General features: G+C 35.1%; 2 protein-coding genes across 8 annotated transcripts in view; one reads left to right on the top strand and one right to left on the bottom strand.

The window, feature by feature from the left end:
- Window positions 1-26,015, bottom strand: part of Mhcl (Myosin heavy chain-like) — a 120,166-nt gene that overhangs the window by 61,581 nt on the left and 32,570 nt on the right. For all 7 annotated transcript variants that reach the window (XM_073959001.1, XM_073959049.1, XM_073959010.1 and 4 more), the window contains 5 exons: window positions 11,859-12,266; window positions 11,598-11,784; window positions 11,290-11,456; window positions 9,728-11,221; window positions 9,450-9,638 (listed from right to left, as the gene is read on the bottom strand). In XM_073959001.1, coding sequence (XP_073815102.1) covers window positions 9,450-9,638; window positions 9,728-11,221; window positions 11,290-11,456; window positions 11,598-11,784; window positions 11,859-12,266 — 2,445 coding nt within the window. The remainder of the gene's footprint in view (window positions 1-9,449; window positions 9,639-9,727; window positions 11,222-11,289; window positions 11,457-11,597; window positions 11,785-11,858; window positions 12,267-26,015) is intronic.
- Window positions 51-2,329, top strand: sxe2 (sex-specific enzyme 2). The gene is made up of 3 exons (XM_073959493.1): window positions 51-890; window positions 986-1,232; window positions 1,296-2,329. Exons 1-3 carry the CDS (start codon window positions 836-838, stop codon window positions 2,131-2,133), a joined length of 1,140 nt encoding a protein of 379 aa, XP_073815594.1. The 5' UTR covers window positions 51-835; the 3' UTR covers window positions 2,134-2,329.

Here is a 26,015-nt window from a genome sequence, read left to right as displayed (position 1 = left end):
ATTTTCCATAATAAACTGTAAAAACTAAAACAAGACAGACCAGTGACAAGCTTGTTTCTGTTTACGTCAATTACAAGCCTAGTTTGATGATGACTGAGAACATTTTTGCAATTCATTTGCTATTCATCGCTCGTCTTAATGCCACATCAACACAAAAGTTGTGTGTTCGCCAGTAATTAGAGGTTTCCAGAGTCTGTTGCTAGCAGCCAGCAACTGTAAAAGTTTGCTTAAAATTGCAACAGAATGGCCTCTACAGAAGGCAATGACCTTTATTCGACCAGCCCCTTACACATCGTTATCGCAAAAGTCAGTGCCACATTTCAAACATATGTACAGAAACGAGGATTGATTCTAAACAATAGTTCTGTTCTCAGAAGTTCGAAATTAATGTCTACGTTATCTTTCTCAGTTTCCACCTTAAGCATGTTCTATGAAAACATACTCAAATAATGATACGTTCCAATGTGTGTTTATGCGCCAGCGATCTCTCTTGCCAATGCACAGTACTGGTCGACTGACTTATCCATCAGCATCCAAAATAGAGTTGATACTGCAATCATGTCAATTCACTGTGTGTGTCGCTTCATTACTCATACGTACTGAGTGTGATTCAAACGGGTTGTAAGAAAAAATCTCCGTCATGTTCTTTTAACTAATGTGGAGCCTTTAGAACCAATTGCATTTGTTGCCAGTACGCGTAACGTGATAGTTGTTTGTTTGTCCAGCCGCATAACAAGCTTCCAAGACCAGTTAACGTAGTGGTGTTTCGCAGCTTTAAAAAAGTATTAAATAAATATATAAAAGAAGTCAGCGTTTTGGTATCCAATAAACAACCATGAGTTCTTTCAATTGGATAATAGTGCTATTCCAACTCTTGTGGTGTTTGAGTGGTTAGTTAGCATGGTCCCTGCCTTTCCATTTCCATTCCATAAACGAAAAAACAATGAAACATAAAATATTGAAACTTTCCCACCTCTCTTCATAGGCTCCAATGCTGGGGCTGGTCTTTCTTATCGTCCTGGCAAATGTGATATTTCTATATTCAGTGTCGTACAGGATATGTTACGCAATGAGGTTAGAGCTTTGTTGAATCCGCGTGTTCGGTATTTGGCTAGCCAGCAAATGCACTATGACCTATACACTTTTCTGAATCCCAATGAGCGTCACATTCTTCGCACCGGAGATGTTAAGGCATTGAGAAACTCGCACTTCAATCCCAAGTGGCCAGTAAGGTAGGTTGAACATCAGTGAAATTTACAACATGAGCAAATTCTTCCCTCCTCTACATATTTCAGAATATCCATTCATGGTTGGGCTGGCAAAAGCACTTCATGTTCAAATGCCGCCATCAAAGATGCCTATTTGTCGAGAGGAAAATTTAATGTCATTCTCGTGGATTGGAGTAACATATCGCATGACATTAGCTATCCACGCATATCGCAACAATTTTCCGAAATTGCCGCCCATATTGGCAAATTCCTACGTTTCTTGCAAAAGGAAACCGCCATTGAGTTAAGCAACGTTTACTTGATTGGCCACAGTGCTGGTAGTCACATATCGGGTTTGACGGGCAAACTATTGAAACCACAGCAAATTGGTGCAATAGTGGCATTAGACCCCGCTGGTCTGGCACAACTTGGCTTACCACCAGATTTTCGTTTGGCCCCCGACGATGCCACCTATGTCGAAAGCATTCACACTGACACCACACATTTGGGCAATCCGAGCATTGAACTCAGTCATGCATCGTTCTTTCCCAATTGGGGTCAAGGCCAGCCACATTGTCCAAATGCAACAGCAGCCGAATTTGATTTTGCTTGCGATCATTTTGCAGCCTTGTATTTCTTCGCTGAGTCTGTGCGCACACCAAAACTGTTTGGTGCGACAGCAGCTGTACCAGTGACATGTATGAAACACCACAATTGTACATGTCGCGAAACGGGGACAAAAGAATGTGTGGCAGATGTTTATATGGGCGGTGAGCCCCTGATACCTAAACGTGGTGTATATTATGTAAGTACGCTGCGCAGTCCACCATTTGGATTAGGGCATGTGGTAAGAATTCGAGCATCAATAAGACCGAACTTCTTGGAGAGTAGTGTTTTACCAACTCAGATATTTTTTAAAGGTTAATTTTAATTATTTGAGTGAAAATTGTTTGGGTGAATGGATGGATGTCTGATAACAGTCGTAAAATGGCAAATTTTATAAATTATAATTAATTTTTAAATGAAAGCACTCACACAAGCATAGATCATTTCAAACTGTTTGTATGGAAAAACAAAATAAAAATATCTTTGAAATTAATAAAAAATAAATAAATATAAAATTATTTGTATTACGCATATATATACGCATATATAGTCACAGAGTTTTTTCCATCATGAATTGTATTATGTCTTCCAGTTCGGAAGATTGGTAGTGGTGTAGAACGCTAAGAGGACCTGGTTAGCAATTTTTTTTAGAATTTTTATTTATTGTTGTCTTTTTAGGACGAAGGGTTGTGAAATTTTTAATTAATAAATTTATTAATTTATTTATTTTTAATTTTTATTCGATATAAATACTTTTTTCTGAATAGAAATAAAAGTGATCCCACACACGACTGACTTTATAGATGCAAAAATGCATTTCCTTTTCACAATGCGCTGTGTTAATATTAACAAATCATTGCCCAATGCTTGTTATTACATGTAAATGTTCTACCATTCTATTACCTTAGGTTATTATCGAAAGATACTATTGAACTTACTACCTATAGTTTTTTCATTACTGATACCGCGATTTTTTGTAATTTTACCAGAAACTGATTACGCAGATAAAATGAATAAATTGTAAATTAGAGTTGTAAAGATCTAGTTCGTTTGAACGACTTAGTTCACTATATACTTCAGTAGACATCGGTCATTGGTATGAACGAACTGCGAATGAGTTATATTATCTCTTTGTTTTCATGAAATAAATCATACGCAAACCATAGTTCGTTTGAACTGAACTAGTTCACAAGATTTCAAATACACTATTCTACAAGGAGCAGTTGTGGAATCTCATTAAGGGATAACACAGTCATAATTAGGAAATACGTACACAAAAATAAATTTTTCAAAATAATTCAGTAATAATTGCACCAAATAAATTATCTAATTATACCCTCAACGTTTATGCTAACGAGGGTATATCAGGAATATTGTCAATTATTTCATATTCCATTTCAGAAAAAAAGAATAATTTTTTTTCGCGCTACATCAACGAGTTTTGATATGTAGGTTAAGAAAAAAATTTCCAGTGCGAATCTGGTCGCGAGCCAATTTTTGGTTGTTGCGGACAAAAGTTATGGCGCTTTTATTTCGCTTTTTAAGAAAGAATATATTATAAAAACGCTAATTATTTTAATGAGCACCAGTGTTACAAAAAAGTTCTCTTGAAGTGACTTCAGCGAGTAGATTGCATAATACCTGCAAAATTTTACACAGAATTAGCGGAATGTACATAAAATTGATAAATTATTGAATATAAGTCTACTTTTTTCAAAATTAAGGCCAATTTAGTGGTCATAAAATTACATGAAAATTTGTTGTGGATCTAAACTTCACGGCGAATCAAATGAGACTACAATCGTACAGATTGGTGTTATAGTTTTGATGTTACAGCTAAAATAAGCACATATTTTGGTCAAAAAAAATGTTTTATTTGACAAAATATTTTTTCACATGCATTATGTAGTAGAAAATATTGGAAAAATCTATTGGAATATTTCCTTCGTTTTGCTTAAACCTCCCAATAAAATAAACGGATTTTGCTTTATTGACATTCATATTAAAGTTTTCCCATTAGGTAAGGTAATTGGGTTGATGAGGATATATCTCAAAGCTTCTGAAATGGAAACTGAAGTCAAATAACCCTTCTTAATTTATATGAATCTTAAAATACGTGTAAATCGCGTAATTATCAAAATCATTTTGTCCGCATGTGATTTTCATGTACAGCGAGACTATATCTTTTAATTTATATATATTTTTCGAAATTTACATTGGAGGCTAAGATGTAGCATCGGCTGCATCCTAGCATTAAAAAAACCTATAAAATATCTCTAATTTGCGCAAAGTGCATACAATTTTTGTCCGCATCCGATTTCAGTGTTCACCATGAAAATCTATATCGATATATATCTATTTCAAGGCGATCAATCAAGAACCGTGGATGTAGCATCACACACTATTTTTTGAGATAAAATGAATGTAGCTCCCTTATAAGTGAAGTTTTCAAATCTCTGTTTCCGCTAAAACGAAGATGCTGTACTAGTTGTTTCATTGCAGTGGAAACGAACCGCAGAAAACGCGATAAAATACGCGATATGTCCAAAAACAATTTTAGACGATTTTTCTACTTTGGAATTTCTTGTAACTCGCGTTTTAGTAGATGGATTTTCACGGGGAATGATTTATTGGCTCAGAAACGTAAAAAACTAAAATGTGCAATCAAGTACGAAGAAATTGAATAACAATTGTTAAAATTAGGCCCGAAAAATATGATTTTTAGAAAAATGTTCGCACAAAATTTTCGCATTTGGATGCAGATTTCTATGAAGCTGTGCAGACTACATACACAATATTCCTATCAAATAACTCAGAATCGCAAGTACTACAATCCTATATATGGTTTTTATAAAAACCTGTTTGCGGAATGAAATTAGAAGAAAATATCAAAAAAACACTGTAAATCTGGCTTCAAAATGTCAGCATCATTTAATGGTAGAAGCAGACGAAATTTTGAAAAGTAATACATTAGTGAGATGATCCTTATTTAGTTTGCTTCTGCTTTTACTTTGACAGGAAACTCGAGAGAAGTGTGGTTGAATCACAAATAGAGAGATAACAAAAAAAGACATGGTGGCTTCAACCCATTTTCACCAATTTATTAACATAAACATAGCAACAGCTTCCTCGCAAATTATCTTTTAGGGTCAATATTTTTTGCCACGCCCAAAAACATTTCATTTTATCCAAAAGTATTTAATTTGTATAATGTACAATCACGAGTCGCGTGTTTTAAGAGGGTAAACCTTGGCTTCAGCTATGTTAAATTTTCAAAAATATTGGTGATATACACTTTCATACGGGCAAAATAACGGTTTTTTAGACCCCATTTATGTTTGGACGAAATTAGTTTCAGACAATTTGGAGTCGATTTAGCCATGTCCGTCTGTCTGGCTGGTGCGCACGACAAATCTCGAATGGCTTTCGTTATATTTTGTCCAAACTTAGTTTAAGTTCGAAGATTGGTCATATGGGTCCACTCCTTCAGGTACCTCCCCCACAAAAATTCGAAAATGTTCGGAAAATTTGTGCGCACGATAAATCTAGAAGGGAGCAACCGATTTGATCCATACTTTGCACATCGTGAAATTTCTACCAAGCATAGATGAGGTTCCAATATGGACTCTAACGGTCCACTCCTTCAAGTACCTCCCACAGAAAATTTTGGAGTTCAGTTTAGGACCTGCTCTCGGATCGTTTTGATTTTTGTTGTAGCAACTTGTATTCGCTGCCCCCATTACGAAGGTACAAGTTGTATCAGGGGCAAGTCCATACTTCCTGAGAAAGTAGCCAAAAAGTTGTAAAAATTCCCTATGGCACTATGTGTAGTGGTTGGAGCGCACGATAATTCTCGTACGGATCTGCCGATTCGGTCTAAAATTTGGCCATAGTAATATTTTGTTTGTACTCAGTTTAAGTCCGAAGGTGAGACATACCGGTCCATTCCTTTAGGTACCTCTCCCACAAAAGTTCGACAATATTCGGAAAATGTGTACCCACAACAACTCCTGAACATCGTAATATTTCTACGAGACATCGATCGGGCTTGAATATGGACTATATATGTCAACTACCTGAAGGACCACACAAAAATGCAGTTTAAGGCCTGCTTTCGAATCGCTTTTATCTTTGATGTAACAAATTGTATTCGGTGACGCTGCAAGTTTTTTTTTAGGGACAAGTGCATTCTCAGGTAGCGCACGATAACTATAACTATTGAATGGATCAGACGATTCCGTCTAAAATTTGGGCTTCGTAATATTTTGTCCAAACTAAACTAAATCTATCAAAAGGAATGAATTCCAAAATAATATCCACATCCAAAATGGACTATGTCGGTCCATTCCTTCAAGTACATCCATTTGAGCTTCAAACGAAATATATTTTTTTAATTAATTTCTCGTTAGAGACGAGCTTACTGACCAAGATGCTTTTTGAAAAAGGAAAGCCGACGATATATATTTATAATATATTTTTGTTGGCAAATTTCAAAAAGGGCTACCAAATCTGTAATCCGTAGATTCGATGTTGTCAATAGATGGACTTTTCAATTCACACAGGGTGAGGGTATATCTCTGTCGGCAAAGCCGACTGATACTTTTTACTTGTTTTTTTTTTTAAATACATGTTTATGAATGAAGGTAACGTATTGTGTTGCATTTATTAAATCAGTTTACAGTTAATCGGAAATCGTCCTGCAGTTAAATAAATTTATGATATCATTTACGGGGTTCGTCCTTGGATAGAGAAAAATGTTGTACCCAGCAAAATTAAATGGAAGTGGTTCCCTGTGAAATCATGATTTCACTGGTTCTTTTGCATGAGTGCAAAGGGAGTCGTGAAAGATCCGATCCTTTTCATCGAATTTTCATGAGTGAAATGGAAGTGGTGAAAGATCCGATCCTTTTCATCGAATTTTCATGAGTGAAATTGAAGTGGTGAAAGATCCGATCTTTGTCATAATATTGTCATGAGTTCAAATAAATTAATGAGTACCCGTACAATAAATGACCAAATAATCATGTACCCGAATAATTGTTTACTTACAAAAGTAATTGTTAAAATGAAAATAAAAGTCAGAAAAATTGATTGGTAGAGGCAAAATTGACAGATTTTAATTAAAAATACTATGCAAATTGTTATAAAATAAAAGGGAAATATATTTTGTGTTTGGAAACCTGTTTCGTTTGGCGGATATTAAAGAGATGTATGAAAGAGACTCGACGCCGATGCGCAATGTGATAAGATTCAAATTTGTCAAAATGCCGCCCTGAGATCAACAAAAGGGTGCCTCTTCAATTGCTCAGTGGACCATATACATGAGGTGGCAAAGATTCTTCCAGTACAGCAACAGAATGAGATGATTTCCTTGCAGTACTTGCTCGGGTGTTAACGTGAGAGCCATCCCAATCACTATCTGCTGACTACCGACACAACCAAGCATATCAAGAAGGATATTCATGCTCTAGAGAGGAGGTCCAACAATACAGGAGAGAAATTCTAGATCAACAAGCATATCAGGTAGGTTTGAATAGCATTCACACGGACGCAGTTGCTAAGGCCATAAGCAAATATAGTGTGAATTATGTCCTCGGATTACATCCCCCATCTAACGCAGCTGAAGAGCGTCAGCTGCCTAAATAAGTCGTTTAAAAATAACAACAGAATTCAAATTTATACTAGATTTCCCAAATGAGAAGCCTGGAGCAGAAATTGGCACATAATTCGCCGAATATTGGAAAAACAGAAATCCAAATTGAAAGAAATATCTTGCAGCCATCGGAAGAGATAAATATGATTTTGGCAGATCAATATAATATATAATTTTTAAACCTACATAAAAAAATAAAGAAAAATAAAATCTGATGATAGAAGTCATCTGTGAATTGTATTCTTATTAGTTCAACAAATTACATAATTGAACTGCAAATTTTATTCCGATTGGTGAACATCCGGATCCAAAGCATAGGTGCAAAATGTCGCGACAAAGAACTGGTGCAAGATGTCATTACAATGAAGTGGTTCAAAAACCCATGACAATGAACCTGTGCAAAATGCCATGACAATGAACTGGTGCAAGAAGCCATGACAATGAACCGGTGATAAATTCCATGACAATGAACTGGTGATAAATGCCATGACAATGAATTGGTGAAAGCGTGTGTCACTCCCTTGTAAATGTCATCGGTGGTTCACCCGAATTTTCACCGATGACATGTCACTTGCACCCATGATTCAACTCATGATTTGTCATCGAACATTTTGCTGGGTATGTAAACATATCGAAATTACAATAATATCCGAAAACAATATTTGCACTGTTCCAGAACCTGCAAGAAGCTACAATTTTTTACTACGATAGCATTTTTCCCTTTATGTTATCGGAAAAAATAGTAAAAATTAGTAGATTCTTGCAGTTCTGGAACAAACCAATTATAAAAACAATACAGGCCATTAGTGAATAATAATTATTAACAATGCTTGAGAAAGTCTTATTGTGCCCAAGTGTTCCTCAAGTATTCAGAAGAGCTAAATTTTAATTTTATTTTCTCCTTATTAAGGCGAATGCCATTTTTAATATTTATTTAATGCCTGTTCCAGAACCTGCAAGAATCTACAACTTTTTACTACGATAACAATTTTTCCTTTATGTTATCGAAAAAATAGTAGATTCTTGCAGTTTCGGAACATACCATTAATGTTTTTCTTTCGAGTTGAACTATTATGCCCTAAAGCTTTTGTCAGTTTTGAATGACAGTTTTGCGGTTGCTTGCTAGTGTGGCCGTTCATTTTTGTCATTCATCATGCAACCACAAAATATATCGATATTTGCGAAAAATCGACATTCAAAACTGACAATGTGTACTGCACATATGAGGTACATTCAAAAATTAGTCCCACACAGCAACCATTATAATTTCTAACATGGGTGGTTAAATCCGAATATAAGAAGGCATTTTAAATTTTATTTTTAGTGGATAGACGAAGGTCGCAATTGTTAACTACCACTTATATGTAAATCATTCGAAAAATAGTGTGAAAGATCCGATTTTTGCATAAACATTTGTACCCATGCAAAGGAAGTCGTGAAAGATCCGATCTTTTCATCAGCATTTGAACCCATTCCATCGATCCAATAGAGATGAATTTTGTGTGCGGATGAAAAGATCGGATCTTTCACGACTTCATTTGAACCAATGCAAAAGATCCAGTGAAATCATGGCATCTCATAGAACCACTTCCATAAAATTTTGCTGGGAATATGACAAATTTACGAAAATTACAAGCTTCTTCTATAATGCTTTCGATTATGAATTTCATTTATTTTCTATAAATTCTCAAGACTTTTTTTGGGTGTTGGGATGTTAAATTTCATTTCAATTGCATATTATATGCAAGCTGCGCTTTCATATTGAAATCATCAGACTTTTTATAAAACAGTAAATTGTAGAAAAGTCAACGATAATCTAATCATTTCTTAAATGGAATGTTATGAAAGATCGTTTACGACATAAACGACAGTTAAAAAAGAATAACATAACAATTGACGCAACACTTAACTATTTAAGTATTCCACATTGTCTAAAATATAGACTGCGCGACTTTATATAAAAACAATGCAATTCGACTTACCTGACTTGGTCCTATTCTATAGGTAGCTGGATCTATTTCGTTCGCAGATAATATTTGTTCAATAACAACATCTTTACTTCCCTCGCCAGCCAAAAGACCAAATCGTCTTTCGAATTCGGCAAGTGGAACTGATTCAGGGAAGCCTAAACGATGCAATCTTGCAGCATCCAAAACTTGTGAACCTCGTAACTATAAAAATACGTGTAGAAAGAACAAGTTGTTACATAACCATCCAGTGTGAAATCAATTTTAAGTCTGAATACTACAAACTGACTTACTTGACTTCTTAAAAGTGGAATATTGACAAGATCTTCTTTAGTATTTTGTAGAGCCGATGTGTTTGGCGAACCATTAACAGAAAGACAGGAATGTTGCCCAGCATTGTGTTGCAGCAGATAGCAGTGAACAAAATGTGTTCCCGTACGTCGTAATGTATCAATAATACCATCCACTGTAAATTTCACTTGTAACATTATGGAATTTCGTTTCACACCAGCAGATGTGAATGATCTGCGAATGCTTGAAACTCGCCTTAATGACTGAGTGCCTTCTAGGCCTGCAAAGGAACCGCAAAATACGATGCCACCAGAACTACGCGTTAAAGATCCAATATAAAGGCGACTTATTTCGTCCCTGGAAGAATCCTGTAGCAAAGAGCCGGCATTACGTATGGCTGGATGCTCGCGACTATTTCGCACCCAGCCATTGACGCTGTATAAGACGGGATTCGTTCCTTGCAGATGCTGCAGTATAAACTGCTTTGGTCCTGTGCATTTGCGCATAAGCGTTTGATGTTCCCGATCTCCATAGTGTGAAAATAGCCGTTCAAGGAATGTGTCATCATTAGAATTGGGGTACATGGATTCCTCATCTAAAAGCCACAGTAAACCGCGGCGATCTTGTTCTCTTAAGTCTCGTTGCGATGAACGAACCACATGGTTTTGTGGTGCTTTATCAATAAGGGCTACCAAAGGTGCTGGACTTAGTTCTGATATACATTCCGTATCAATTTCAACTAATTCTTGGGCATAACGATCCCTTGGTGCCACCAATGTGTTGTGATGGAAAAGCAACTGTAAACGTTCTTGCAAATAATTGTGTTTCAAATCGGATAATGTAGCCCCAATTTGTGACCCGCAACTTGCTGGATTTTGAAAACCAGGCGTATCGACTAAAACTATTGATGCAATCGTGTGCGAAGCGGTGCAAATAGTTTTATTTATAAGTGCTACAACAGCCGCCAACGCTTCGGAATAAAGACCAATGACGAGAGCATCTAAACATTCCCAAGCCAGTTCTAAACTGTCCGTTGACGCCCTGGAGGGGCTTGTGCTACCCGATGTATTAACATTGAAAGCTGCTCCAGTTAAATCTTCAAACGATACTCCCAGTAAGAGTGCGGCTTTACGTGCGGCCGAGGGATTGGCAAATTGTGTACGAGCATTTGTGCCACTGCCAACAACAGTGACCCCTGCCAAACCCAAGTGATATATCGAAGCCAGTATACTCCAAATACCCTTTACAGCTTTAGGGTCAATATTCAAAGTTTCGAATGCCAGTGTGGTGCGCATAAAATCTGCTGCTGCTCTTTGCCGGTCTTCCAGTTTCTGAGACAACGATACAAATGGATGATTATCTTCAGCTGGTAAACTGTCAATATAAAGTTCTTTCTGAAGGGAACCAGCAGCACCTGCCAATAAACGAGACATTATATGAAAACTGTACTCATTATTGAGTCGGCGACCGGCTCTCTGACGTTCGGGTAACAATATCTGAAAAAAATAAAATATTATTTTATGGTTATTTGTAACACACACAATTCGAATAGAGAGTCGAATACCTGTAAGGAAGCCGAAGCTATCTGGCCAGACTGATCAACGTCTAAGCTCAACAGTTGGGTCATTCTTGTGGCATTGGAATTTAGGCAAGTTTTCGTATTGCCAAACGATTCCAAAATTATGTTGATGGAATTGACTTTTTCTGCATTGAGGAAGTTATTAACAGATCCTGTAAACAGACAATACATCAATTTGTGTTGGCATGCTTTGTGAGATTTTCAGGCGAAAGCAAAGATTTTAAATAACTCTTCATTAAAAACAAATATGCCAAACAATATTCTCTCGCCTTCCTAAAAATAGATACACATACCTGCTGCCAATGCCAAATAATAAAGTGCGTGTTTAAAACTCGTCGTCTTGCCCGAACCAGAACGTCCCATGAAAATTAGACTTTGATCTCGACGTGTTTCCAACATAGCCCTGTAGGCGGTTTGAGCCAATGAATATATGTGTGGAGGCATATCTTCCGTTTTACAACCACGAAACATGGAGACAACCTAAAGCAACAAGAACACAAAGACATTATTTTTGACCATTACAACAACTGTAGGCTTTGCTCACTAGTTTATACCTTTTCTGAGTACAATGACAAAGGCGCCATAGGGTTGACCACTAATAACGTGGGCCCCGCTTTGGTATGTATTAAGTTACTGGCAAAACGTTGGCGAAGACAGTGCAATACGGACGCCTCGTTCAAATGCTTCAGTTCGCAAATGTCTTCAACCAAATCTAAAGTAGATTCGTTTTGCTTCTCAATGTCATCTTCATCCACAGTCATTTCTTCGCCGTTATGCAGTAGCTGTATCACCACCTTGTGGGTTTCCATGTGGGCCTTGGTTTGAGGCAGTCGTAAAGCAGCACAAAACCCTCCTCGATGTACCAGCCATACCCGATCGCCGCCACTGTTGTTCTTATTATCTCCCATTGAAGTACAGTCATCTTGTGAACTTTCATGCTGTAATTCATTTCCATTGCGAGACTATTGAAATGAAACAAAAAAGAGAACAAATAAAATCATAAATAACAACACAACAGTCACAATTCTCTACATTCTGCCCAGAATTATAGGCAGCATTCAATTAAAAATCAAAGGAAATAGACAACGAATTGAAAGAGGTTTATATGTATATGGAGTCACATGAATAAATATTTTTTGTTTTTACAAGTAGAATGCCCTACAACTTCACAAAACTCTTTGAAAAAAAATTCTTCCTGCAGTCGAATTTATGAGACCTCGTGGTTCATTTCAAGATCAAGGAAATCTTTTTGTGGTATGATTCATTTTTACAACGGTGATCTCTTTCTATAAAAAACCAACATTATTAAACCTTATTACGGTAGCTTATATATTAGTTGCGTTATTCCAATTCTTAAATGAACGTTTACCAATCAAGGGCTATTATAAACATTGATCCTGAATGATTGGCTGATTTCTTAAATGCAGTGTTGCAATACCTCAGTGACAATATTTCCGAAATCAGAGCCACGAAACAAACCACTTTTCTGTGGACTTCTCTACAATATTACTTTTTCCCTTTAAAGTGCATAATAATAAATAAAATTATGGACAGATATCCAAAAATAACATCTCTTGCTTTGCTATGCTGCATCTATGAAGCGAACCATTATTCTACAATTACCACCATGAAATTGAGGCGCTCTGGTTTTCTGTGTATGTCGTCTGTACACATTTGTGTGAAGTCTGCAGAACTCTCTATTTTTGGAATAAATTAAAAACTTCCAAATTCAAAATATTCATTGCCGGCTGACAGTCAGTCCATGAATGTGTGGAAAGATAAAAAAAAAACATTTGACTTTATGCGCCCCTAATTTGCCACACATATATCAAAATACGTATGTGTACACCCATAAACAACTAAATGACTTGGGAAATCTGTCAAATGCTGAGAACATTTATTATTAAAAATATAGCAACGCTTATTCATACGATGTAGTTTTTAAAGATAGTTCCAAAAAGATTGTAACATATCGAAAAAAATATACCAAATGGATTTCTCGTCGAGCTTAGCCGATCTGGTTATGTGTGTCAATCTAAACCTCGAAATCGCGTTACGGTTCTCAGTTTTTAATGGATCTTGAGATAGATGGTGGTCCCAGAGAGTAGCCCCTCTGATATTATTTAGAATATGCAAAAAAACTTCTGTGAGGAAATAGACAACGTTTACATCGTAGGCGAATATCTCCCCTTATATTAAGTGCGTTTCGGAGAAAACCCCTGACAAAGGAGGTGGAAAATCTCACCATTACATTGATGCAAAGTAGGTTGGTGTAGATGGTCAAACAAAGAATATGCCACAATAGTCGCAAAACCATCCCACAAATATTCCAGCTTTGTTTGGGGCCATTTCAATAGAAGTGGCCAATATTAAAGTCGACCAGTTATGGCCTTTACATTGGTCATAATTGTGTTATAAACAATACTCAAATTCTAGATACATATGTATATAGAAAAAGATGCTAAGCTGTCCCATTTTCCAATTTCTACATTATATTTTCATTTGAGAATTTTATTTTAATGACAACTGTATCTGCTTCTATTTGATGTATTATAAACATGCAAGAAGATTAGCAGAGATCAAGGCATATTGAATAGTTAGTGGTATCACATCAGCTGTTCGAACATGAAATGTCAAATCCCTTTGCAACAAAATTAAGTTAAGAAATTTTTGACATAACATATTGTTACGAATGTAACTGATAGGTTTAAGTTAGTTTAGTTTAATTTCCGTTAATTTAAAAATTTGAATTGTAACGTAAAGTTTTTATTACGCAGTTACTTTATTTAAGCAACAACAACTACCATGTAGAACTCTCTTCATTATTCTAGATTTTACTTTACCTTTCATTAATGTGCTTTTATTTTGTTTTGCCATAATCATGTAATTATTGTTTAGTTTGTTACTTCTTTGCACTTGTTTGTTGTTGTTACGTCATTACTGTGCTTGTCGTCCAATTGTATTTCCCCATGTATGTATGTGAGTATGGTTGTTCGCTTAGTGCGAATGTGCGTCTGTGTGTTCGCTGCACAGATTCGAGATGTTGCCATATGTGTTCTGGAGGACTCTAGAACAGGGAGACTTTGGGCTATAAATACTGGGGAAATGGCAATGACGGAGGAGTTGTGTTTTAAGCGTTGAACTGAACAGATCGGTAAAAGAGTAGCTGTGTGCTAACTAGAGATTTGCTGTGTGCTTAATAATTAAAGTCGGTTCTGAATAAGTGTAATAAAGTAAATAAAGCATTGTAGAAACGTAATCTAAAACGAACCCTGTTTTATTTGTTACAAATCGTATCGGGGAATAAAACAACGTCTACACGGACATTAGTTAAATCTAATTCCGTAACAATATTCAAAATTTATCGACACCACTACCGGTTCAATTTGCCTTGGCAGAGCTTTTAATCAGTGCCAAGTAGTAAGAGGCATCAAACTATACCAATATCCTTTTTATTTTGCCTTTTTACTGAAATCGTCTTTTTATTGTCAATTTTAAAAGTTTAGACGTTGCACATTTCATGGTCTAAGATAAAGATTGTGTCGATATTATGGCCCAGTTCTTCGGATTTTTTATAGGACATCGGGTATTAAAAGGTAGCGTACGAATAATCGTAGAAGCTCCCTAAAAGAAAAGTTGATCCGTAAAAAGCTAATGCAGGGTAGTGGTGAAGGATATATCATAGTCGGCCCCGTCCCGACTATAGCCTTTTCTTACTTGTTTAAACTATCCACCAAATACCATTGATATTTAACATGATATCATATACAGTGTTGTGCATATCAAAAGCAACAAATCGAGGATTTTGCATTAATTAAATTTTTGGATCCGTTAAAATTTTTAAAAATGTAATATTTTGTGCCCAGTTGTTTTTTTTATTGTGTACTGAGATCTTTCAACAAGTTGTTTCTGTACTTTGTAGTTGGATGGGATAACAACAACAACAATATTGACTGATCCTCGAGAACGGGGATTTCAAAACAAAAGCAACAATAGAATATTATTAAAAATGGTAGTGTCATCGGTGTAAATTAACTGTACTTTTGACTTAAATTTATCTTTTGGGACATGGTAGTGTCATTTTAGAAAGAATTTGCATTTGTTATTCTAACAGGGTTGCCACTTTCTACCACTTTTCCCAGGGTCTGGGGAAAATATCATAATACCCTCAAATCAAAATTTTTTCCCTCATAAAAATTTAAATTTTAAAATATTCATTCGGAGATTGGATTAATATCAACCGCTCTTTTGTTTGCCGCATAATAAAAGAGTTAAACAACCGAATAGTGGTAAACACAATACATCCTGGTGTAAACCCCTTGAGGCCATCGGCACATTGTGGCTAGAAACGTTGAGGAAACTTTAAAAATAATGCGAATATGAACCCCCAAGTATTAGTTGGGGCTCTTATTTCCGATATATGGCTCAGAGTACTTCGCAGTAAAAGTTTTGAAAACAATTTGAAAAGTTATACAGCTTCCAACTCAAACAACACAACGGTCAAGAACCCATTGTTTCAACCAACAGTGGGTAAAATATCGTCATATGGCTAAATTATTCAGGTTTTTTATATTTTTTGTTATTAAATTTTATTTCGAATAATATTGATTAAACATAAAACAAAAAATCCTATTGGGTCGTTTAAACCACATAAAACATTGAATTTTCTACCGGTGTTTCACAAATTGTCTTCCTTTGGGTATGACAATGGTTTCTTGGCCAGTGTATAACTTTTCAAATTGTTTTCAAAACTTCTACTGCGAAGTACTCTGAGCCATATATCGGAAATAAGAGCCCCAACTAATACTTGGGGGTTCATATTCGCATTATTTTTAAAGTTTCCTCAACGTTTCTAGCCACAATGTGCCGATGGCCTCAAGGGGTTTACACCAGGATGTATTGTGTTTACCACTATTCGGTTGTTTAACTCTTTTATTATGCGGCAAACAAAAGAACGGTTGATATTAATCCAATCTCCGAATGAATATTTTAAAATTTAAATTTTTATGAGGGAAAAAATTTTGATTTGAGGGTATTATGATATTTTCCCCAGACCCTGGGAAAAGTGGTAGAAAGTGGCAACCCTGTTAGGATAACAAATGCAAATTCTTTCTAAAATGACACTACCATGTCCCAAAAGACAAATTTAAGTCAAAAGTAGAGTTAATTTACACCGATGACACTACCATTTCTAATAATATTCTATTGTTGCTTTTGTTTTGCAATCCCCGTTCTCGAGGATCAGTCAATATTGTTGTTGTTGTCATCCCATCCAACTATAAAGTACAGAAACAACTTGTTGAAAGCTCTCAGTACACAATAAAAAACAATTGGGCACAAAATATAACATTTTTAAAAATTTTAACTGATCCAAAAATTTAATTAATGCGAAATCCTCTTTTTGTTGCTTTTGATATGCACAACACTGTATGTATATTAGGGTTATTACTTTTTGACCTTTTTTCTCAAAAATTATTTTCTGTAGCGGGAATGAATGAAATTTTGTCTATCAATGACTAAAATCACGTTTATTTTATTTAAAAAAATGCTATGAAATGAAAATTTTTTTTGGAAAAAATGATTTTCTGATGCACGAATGAATAGCCTATAATTGACTATAATATTTTTTCCATTTATATATTGAAAAAGGTCCCGCAGAAACCACTGTTAATTGATATGATATATGAACTAAAATTATATATGATACTACCTGAACCCGGTGCGCTACCCTGACTAAGATAATATATAAAGGAATTACTATAATTATATTAACTTTAAATGCCACCTTTTTTAATATTTTAATAAACAAATGAAGGAGATAAGAAAGCGTTCTATACCTGTTCAGTGCTGTGTATGGTGCATAAAATTAGCCGAAAATATATATGGGAGCTATATCCAAATCTGAGCCGATTTCAATATAATTTGGCATACTTATTTCTAGACCAAATTCCGTTACACATTCCAAATTTCATTGAAATTGGACTTACATTGCATGTTTGGTGCATAAAATACATGAAATCGGTCTAAAATATATTTATATGGGAGCTATATCCAAACTTGAACCGATTTCAATATAATTTGGCATACTTATTTCTAGACCAAATTCCGTTACTTATTCCAAATTTGGAGACTGTATCTGTAATTTCAAAAATTCATAAGCCTATTTTACTTTCAGGCGATATTGCAATATACCCTCAAATTTTCAGCGGTTTTCGAGTCCGTTAATTGCAAACAAACGTACATACAAACATTTTTCTATTATATATAGATAGATAAATAGATAGATAGATAGATAGATAGATAAAGTGAAAATAAAAGGTTATGTAATTTTGGTTATGTCGTGTGGCTCCAAAGTTTGTTTTCAATTATATATCTGCTTATATTTTTAAAAGTTTGTCAAAACCGCTTATATACAAAAATTTTTAAATGACTTTGTGAGCGTTTTAATCGAATCGCTTTTTAATTAAAATTTTGTCTAATCTTAAGTAAAAACTCACCAAAATATGATACAGGAATACGAGGTTTCAAAAAAGTCATTACCCTAATATATGCGTGAATATTGCGAAAAGACTTGTTTCTGTGTCCCGACGCATTGAGTGCTAAGTATATTGAAAAAAGCTAATTCTTAGAAAAAAGCTAATTATTGTACCAAACTTAGAACCATTCCATACTCTTTGAATCTATAAGTAAGATTTTCTAAAACTACCTTAATCCTTCAATTTAACAGTAATCTTAATTCCAAATTTCAGGATTCCAGCTCTATCCGCTAAACCAAATCCAAGTTGTACCAAATTTAGAACAATTTAGAACTTTGTACCCATTAGAACGAATTTTCAAAACTTCCTCAATCCAACAGGCCTACAATAATCATAATTTCAAATTTCAGGATTCCACCGCTATCCGTTCACCTAAATCCAAATTGTACCAAATTTAGTACCATTTAGTATTTTTCGTACCCATAAGTACGATTTTTCAAAACAATCTAAATCCTATCTGAATCTCTATCAGTTCACCCAAATCTAAATTATACCAAATTCAGTGCTTTCCGTACCCATAGTACAAATTTCCAAAACTATCCCAATCCTACTGTCCAACAGTAACATTAATTTCAAATTTCAGGATTCCAGCTCTATCCGTTCATCCAAATCCAAAGTGTACCAAATTTAGTACCACTTAGTACTTTTCGTACCCATAAGTACGATTTTCCTAAACTACCTCAATCCTATACCCCTACAGTAATCTTAATTCAAAACTTCAGGATTGCAGTGTGCTTTCTGTACCTATAAGTACTAATTTCTTCAACTTCCTCAATTCTGCAGTTCAACATTAATCTTAATTCAGGTTTCCAGCTCTATCCCTTCACTCAAATCAAAATGATACCAAATTTAGCACTGTTTAGACTTATCGTGCTCATAAGTACGAACTTCCAAAATCATTTCCTTATATCAACGCCACTTCCCAACCTTGATTCCCATACCAAATTTGAAGATTTTAGCTATATCAGTTCAAAATATACAATCGGTACCAAATTTAGTCCTTATACCAAATTTAGTCTACACTTATAGGTAGAGTTTCCAAAAACTATTTGGTAAATCTCCATAACTCTCCATCAGCTTCAGAATTTTAGCTCTTCGCGTTTGCATAATACAATGGATACCATATTTAGTACCCTTTAGTACTTTTCGTACCTTTCTAGGACGAATTTGCAAAAACCACTTTACACAAAAATAAATTGTACCAAATTCTGTACCTGTTAATACTTTTCATAGAATTTAATTCCAAAGTCATCTATCTGCATATCTTAGCCCCACGCATAAACAAAGACTCTAAGAACAAATTGTAGAACTCCACCTCTGTCCCTACACCCGGTTCCAACTTTAGAACGATTTAGAACTTTGGTATATTTATGGTATGCACCTATTTCTTAAACCGCCTCCAAATACCAATGCCACATACCAACACTCACCCTGACCCCAATAACAAATTGAGTGTCATTTCGTAATTATCGTATACATATGGTACGTATTTCGACAAAAACATATATCAACCCTTCGTACCCAAACTACCTCAATCCTTCACTTTAACAGTAACCTTAATTCCAAACAACAGGATTCAAGCGCTATCCGTGCACTCAAATCCAAATTGTACCATTTAGTACCATTTGGTACATTTTGTACCCATAAGTGCGAATTTTAAAAACTACCTCCATGTCAGTCCTACACTCCAACAGTAGTCTTACCAAATTCAAGGATTCCATCTATATCCGTTCCCAAATCCAAATTGTACCGTTCACACAAATCATCATTATACCAAATTTATTACCATTTGGTACTTTTCGTACACATTAGTACGAATTTCCAAACCCCTCATATCTCAATCTTACACTCCAACAGTAATCTTAATTCCAAATGTCAGGTTTTGCAACTCTTTTCGTTCACCCAAATCCAAATTGTACTAAATTTAGTACTTTTCGTACCCATAAGTATCAATTTCCACAACTATCTCAATCCTACACTCCACCAACATTGTACCAAATTTAGTACCATTTAGTACTTGTCATACACATAAGTACGAATATCCAAAACTTCCCCAATCCTACACTCCAAGAGTAATCTCAATTCCAAGTTTCAGGATTCCAGCTCTATCCATTTCCCCAAATCCCTCTTGTATATTTAGTACCATTTAGTACTTTCGTACACATACATGTCACAATCCTACACTTCAACAGTTTCTAGCTCTAAACGTTAACCCAAATCTAAATTGTGCTAACTTTAGTACCATTAAGTACTTTCCGTGCCCATAAGTCCGAATGTTCAAAACTACCCAGATATCTCAATCCAAAACTTGAACAGTAATCTTAATCCCAAATTTCAGGTTTCAAGCTCTATCCGTTCACCCAAATATAAATTGTACTAAATTTAGTATCATTTAGTACTTTTCGTACACATTAGTACGATTTTCCAAAACCATTTATTTACATCAACACCACTTACCAACCTTGATTTCCATACCAAATTCCATGATTCTAGCTATATCCGTTCAAAATATACAATTGGTACTAAATTTTAGTACTTTTCGTACACTTAGAAGTCGAATTTCCAAAAACCCTTTGGTACATCTTTCTAGCTCTCCATCAGTTACCCTCATTCCAAATTTCAGAATTCTAGCTCTTACCGTTTGCCTAATACAAAGGGTACCATATTTAGTACCTTTTAGTACTTTTCGTACACTTCTAGGTCGAATTTTCGAAAACCAAGCCTTATCTCACCCCTACACACCAACAGCAACCTACACTCAAAATTTCAACTTTCTAGCTTCAGCGGTTTCGTCTGGACGCTGAATGAATAGGAGAATGAACAGCCTCTTTTAATTTCATAAATATAATTTTATTTTTTAAATTATGATTTTGAGGCATTTTAGTCGTGTCCCTATTTTTTGTCATTCCCGTGGGCCAATTTGTTAATTAAAAAAATGATTTAAACCGGTTTTTTTGGTTATATGTAATCTGTCAATGTAACGACAATTCACGTTAGTTTTAAAGATAATCGACAGAAGTGAAAAATGAGTCATTTGTTTGAGAAGTGTTGAAGAGTTTAGTGTTTTTGGTGCATGTTCCTTAAATTTTTATACCCTCCACCATAGGATGGGGGTATATTAAGTTTGTCACTACGTTTGTAACTACTCGAAAAAATCATTGTAGACCCCACAAAGTATATATATTCTTGATCAGCGTGCAATTCTACATCGATATAGCCATGTCCGTCCGTCTATCCGTCTGTCCGTCTGTGGAAATCACTCTAGCGTCCGAACGGATTGACGTAGGTTGATGAAATTTTGGGAAAATATGTTATATTTACGTAGGACTTTTGGTATTGAAAGCGGGCTATGTAGGTCCACGCTTTCGTATAGCCCCCATACAAAATGACGCGTGACGCGTCGTCGTTTTAAGAAATTTTTAAGATATTTGGCCCATTTTACCACCGAATTGGTTGTAATTTGGTACTTTGTGTCTCCATAGGCCAAAAAATATTCCTACCAAAGTTGGGTTATATAGGTCCACGTTTTGGTATAGCCCCCATATAAGGCCCCATATAAAGTACGCGTCATTTTAATATATTTTGAATGTATTAGACCCATTTGACCACAGAATTGGTTGTAATTTGGTATTTTGTGTCTTCAGAGGCCAGAAAACATTCTTACCAAAGTTGGGTTATATAGGTCCACGTTTTGGTATAGTCCCCACATAAGACCCCTTATAAAGTACGCGTCATTTTAATATATTTTGAATGTATTAGACCCATTTGACCAAAGAATCGGTTGTAACTTTGTATTTTGTGTTTCCAGAGGCTAAGAAACATTTCTACCACAAAATGTTTATATAGGTCCACGTGTTGATATAGCCCCCATAATACAATATCTCCCGATTTTCGATATTTTGAACGTTTTAGCCTCATTATCACACCGATATGGCTGAAATTTGGTATTTAGTCTTCTTTAGGCGTATAAAACTTTCCCCCAGAAATTTGTAGGTATAGGTCCACGCCATCATACAGCCCCCATAGAACGGTACCTTCCGAATTTCGGCATTTTGAAGGTTGTGGTCACATTAATCCACCGAAATGGCTGAAATTTGTGGTGGAGGGTATAAAAAGTTCGGCCCGACCGAACTTAACGCTTTTCTTACTTGTTTTCATTCCCGTGGTGAGTATTTTTTCCCTTTATTTAGGTATATTATAATTTGCAAATTGATGGTATAAATAGGTATGTTCATTTTTTTGGTCTGTATTAAAATATTTTATATTTTATACAAAATTTTAAGATTTGCACATTTAAATCCAAGAATAGTAACGTTTCCATCATTACCGTGTGCTCATTACCGTGGGTATTTTCTAACCACGGCAGTGACAAAAGGAACACGGGAATGACATTTTCAATTTAAATTTGAGATTATTCAATCTACGATAATTATTTAATATATTTATTATAGAATTATTAAACAGCAGCTGCCCCTCCCTAGCTATTCCTGGCTACGCCCATGGCCCTATTAATTTGTATTGATGGGTAATGGATGGAACGACTTCAGTAGCTAAAACTAACCACCGTGGGGAAGGGCGAACTGTATTAAATTTAAACAAATGATAACAGACTAGAATTGCCTATTGATATGTTAAATAATTTATTTATAATTTTTATTATTAAAATTAAAATTGAACGAAACGGAAGCAAAAGAACTTCTAAATATAATTAAATATTTGCTGTATTAAACAGCAAATGAGCAATGTTCGTGATTCCATCTCATTAATTAGTATTGTTCAAAACCGATAGCGCAACATAGGCAAACATTCTCCAAATAACGGTGCATCATAATTAACAAATTTAGGCGACCCTTTTAATGGCTAATGTCATTCATAGCATTTAATAGACACACCGACATAATTCCCAAATGAAGCAAAACAAACGTTAGAATAAAGTCCATTGACCACAAAAGTATGCCTGCGAACGGATGGATCCATAGTCACAGTTATTTGCGCCCCTTTATGTCAGATACTAAGAAAACACACACGCGCCTAAAAAGACAAAGCACAAAGATAATGAATACCAGCCAATATGTGTGCGAACATTAAAGTGGTGGACACAGTGTACATTGGGGGGCAAATAGTTTATTGCGAATATCAAAAATATGAAATGAAATTATAATTATTATAAAAATCCCATAGCGTAGCATCGAATTATTATTACGTATTTATTTTTAGTCATAAGTTTAAGTATTTTGTATAATAAATTGTACCTTAAATAATATGATCTTCGCCCTATTAGGCAAAACTTTCAAATAAATAATTTGGAAACCGTTTGTTCTTATAAAAACGTATTGAATTTTATCTTATAACATCCAGGTTCTATCCGTAAGATGTTCGATTTACGTCTTGTCTGCACATTTAAAATGCGAGCTAGGTACAATTATTTTCTTGAGCATTCACAATTCGCAATAGGGTCATTGCTTCTGACACCCACTTTAATAAATTTGGAAAAAGTATTTTTTTTTCTGGCGACAACTTCATTCGTTAATCATATCGTAGTACCGCACACACATTTGTTGATATATTTGTATCGGTTGCGTTTTCATGTAAAGGTATTTGTGTTACCACATAATTGACTGACTGACTGACTGCGAGCGTGTCTGTGGGGCTGCCCATAATGGCAACGAAAGAAGAGACAACAAATTAACTAAGTGTGGATGGACTCACTCCTCACTGTTTGGAGTGGAATAATGATTGCTGCAATTGTTGTTGTTGTTCTTGCGTTTTAATATTGATTCATTTCATAAATGAGAACTTCCGCAAAAACTATTGGAGCAGGAGTGAACTAAATAAGAATAAAATACCGTCAAACTCCTCTATACTTCCCAATAGCGATTTTTTTCTCTATAACAATTAAAAATTGAAAACACAACTTTTTCCCACACATTTTCTTTCACCTATTTTAACCTTTCTATAGCGAATACTTCTATATAACGAAGTCTTTTTAATACACAAGTGGAAATTCTCACACAAAATAATCCCTATATAACGAATTGTTAAAGAACATTATTCGTGATTTCGAAGGCGTTTCGTGATTTCGCGCGGAATCAAGCAAAATTTATCATGATTTCGCATACAAAAATGAAATCATCTCATTTCGTGATTTCAGCGAAATCAACATCGAAATCACAGTAAACATGATATACAACCCTGTTTTTGCCTACAAATATACCAAAAGTTACAACACATTTGACGTATCACAATAAACAAGGTAGATGGTCAATTGCTGCAACAAAAAATTTTAGTATCAAAATTTGTAAACAATGTGAAAAAATATTAAATTACTTTGTTACAATGCTATTTTTCATTGTGTTCCCGTACTTTTTAATGGTAATGTTAGAAAAAAGAGCGAATTGTCAAAAATTGCTTCCCCATACAATTTGTTTAAAAATACGGAAATATGACGGAAATTGTAAAAATTCTAGCATAAATGTCAAAATCAACGTATCAGCTATCATATTAGATGTCAATGAACATGCTTGCTGCTAGTTTCTACTAGGCTAAAATTGTATGGCAGAAAACAGGAGAAGAGGGTCTTATTCGGCGCTATTTTTGTTTAAAGAGAAGTGCAAGTCTTGCAAGATTTCGGAGTACGGGACCGTATTTTAGCACTAAACGGAAAACTACTGCAAGTACTAATATTGTGCAGGTTTTGAGCACAATTTTTATCTATCACAATGTATTATTATGATGTCTCAATAATAAAATCATTTTTTTTATTTTTTCATTAGTTAGTACTATACACAATTAATACTGTTACGAATGTAACTGATAGGTTTAAGTTAGTTTAGTTTAATTTCCGTTAATTTAAAAATTTGAATTGTAACGTAAAGTTTTTATTACGCAGTTACTTTATTTAAGCAACAACAACTACCATGTAGAACTCTCTTCATCATTCTAGTCGTTACATTACCTTTTGTTAATGTTCTTTTGTTTGTTTTGCCATAATAATGTAATTATCGTTTAGTTCCTACTTCTTGTATTTCGTTGTTGTAATTACGTCATTACTGTGCTTGTCTACTTGTATGTATGTGAGTATGGTTGTTCGCTTAGTGCGAATGTGCGTCTGTGTGTTCGCTGCACAGATTCGAGAGGTTGCCATATGTTCTAGATATTTCTAGACCAAGGAGATTTTGGGTATAAATAGAGTTACGAATGGCAACATTGAGTTGAGTTGTGTTTTAAGCGTTGAACTGAACAGATCGGTTAAATAAGAGCTGCGTGCTAACTAGAGACTTGCTGTGTGCTTTGTAATTAAAGTCGGTTCTGAATAAGTGTAATAAAGTAAATAAAGCATTGTAGAAACGTAATCTAAAACGAACCCTGTTTTATTTGGTACAAATCGTATCGGGGAATAAAACAACGTCTACACGGACATTAGTTAAATCTAATTCCGTAACAATACGATATATAGATAATTTTACTATAATTTTCCAAATAAAGTTGTAAAGTTCTATATTGTCGTATATTTTTGATGATTAATTCAATTTACAACAACTTGTTTTGAAAATTCATGTTCGATCAGCTGCGCATATGCATCTACCTTGATCATTGTGATATGTTTGAAATCAACAAACAATAAGTGTAAACACCGGGGTGTATTTCAGGATTTCGTGAAATCCAGTGGATTTTGGAGCGCAAGTGTAAATTTGGCATAACACATTCATCAACCGTTTTTTATACCCTCAGCATTTATGCTAACGAGGGTATATACACTTTTATACGGACAAAATGTGCCTCATCGAAATAATGGTTTTTGACCCCAAGTATGTTTGGACGAAATGTGTTTCAGACAATTTGGAGTTGATTTAGCCATGTCCGTCCGTCTGTCTGTCTGGCTGGTGCGCACGATAATTCGCGAACGGATCAAACGATTCGGTCCAAAGTTTGGCTTTCGTACTATTTTGTCCAAACTTAGTTTAAGTTCGAAGATGGGTTATATCGGTCCACTCCTTCCGGTACCTCCTCCACAAAATTTCGGAAAAGTTCAGTTTAGGATCTGCTCTCGAATCGCTATGATTTTTGTTGTAGCTACTTGTACATTCATTGCCTCCCATACGACGGTATAAGTTTCATCAGGGGTAAGTCCATACTTCCTGAGAAAACCCTATGACACCGTGTGTAGTGGTTGGA

This window comes from Musca autumnalis, unplaced genomic scaffold (genome assembly GCF_047663935.1).
Source record: "Musca autumnalis isolate F117 unplaced genomic scaffold, ASM4766393v1 scaffold_1, whole genome shotgun sequence".
Taxonomy (NCBI): Eukaryota; Metazoa; Arthropoda; class Insecta; order Diptera; family Muscidae; genus Musca; species Musca autumnalis.
This window is presented reverse-complemented; position numbering and strand designations above follow the sequence as displayed.

Excerpts from the sequence above, each read along its gene's own strand:
- sxe2 (XM_073959493.1), top strand. The coding sequence starts at position 836 with ATGAGTTCTTTCAATTGGATAATAGTGCTATTCCAACTCTTGTGGTGT. Across the intron at positions 891-985 it reads ACTCTTGTGGTGTTTGAGTG|GCTCCAATGCTGGGGCTGGT; the intron begins GTTAGTTAGCAT and ends CTCTCTTCATAG. Across the intron at positions 1,233-1,295 it reads AATCCCAAGTGGCCAGTAAG|AATATCCATTCATGGTTGGG; the intron begins GTAGGTTGAACA and ends TACATATTTCAG.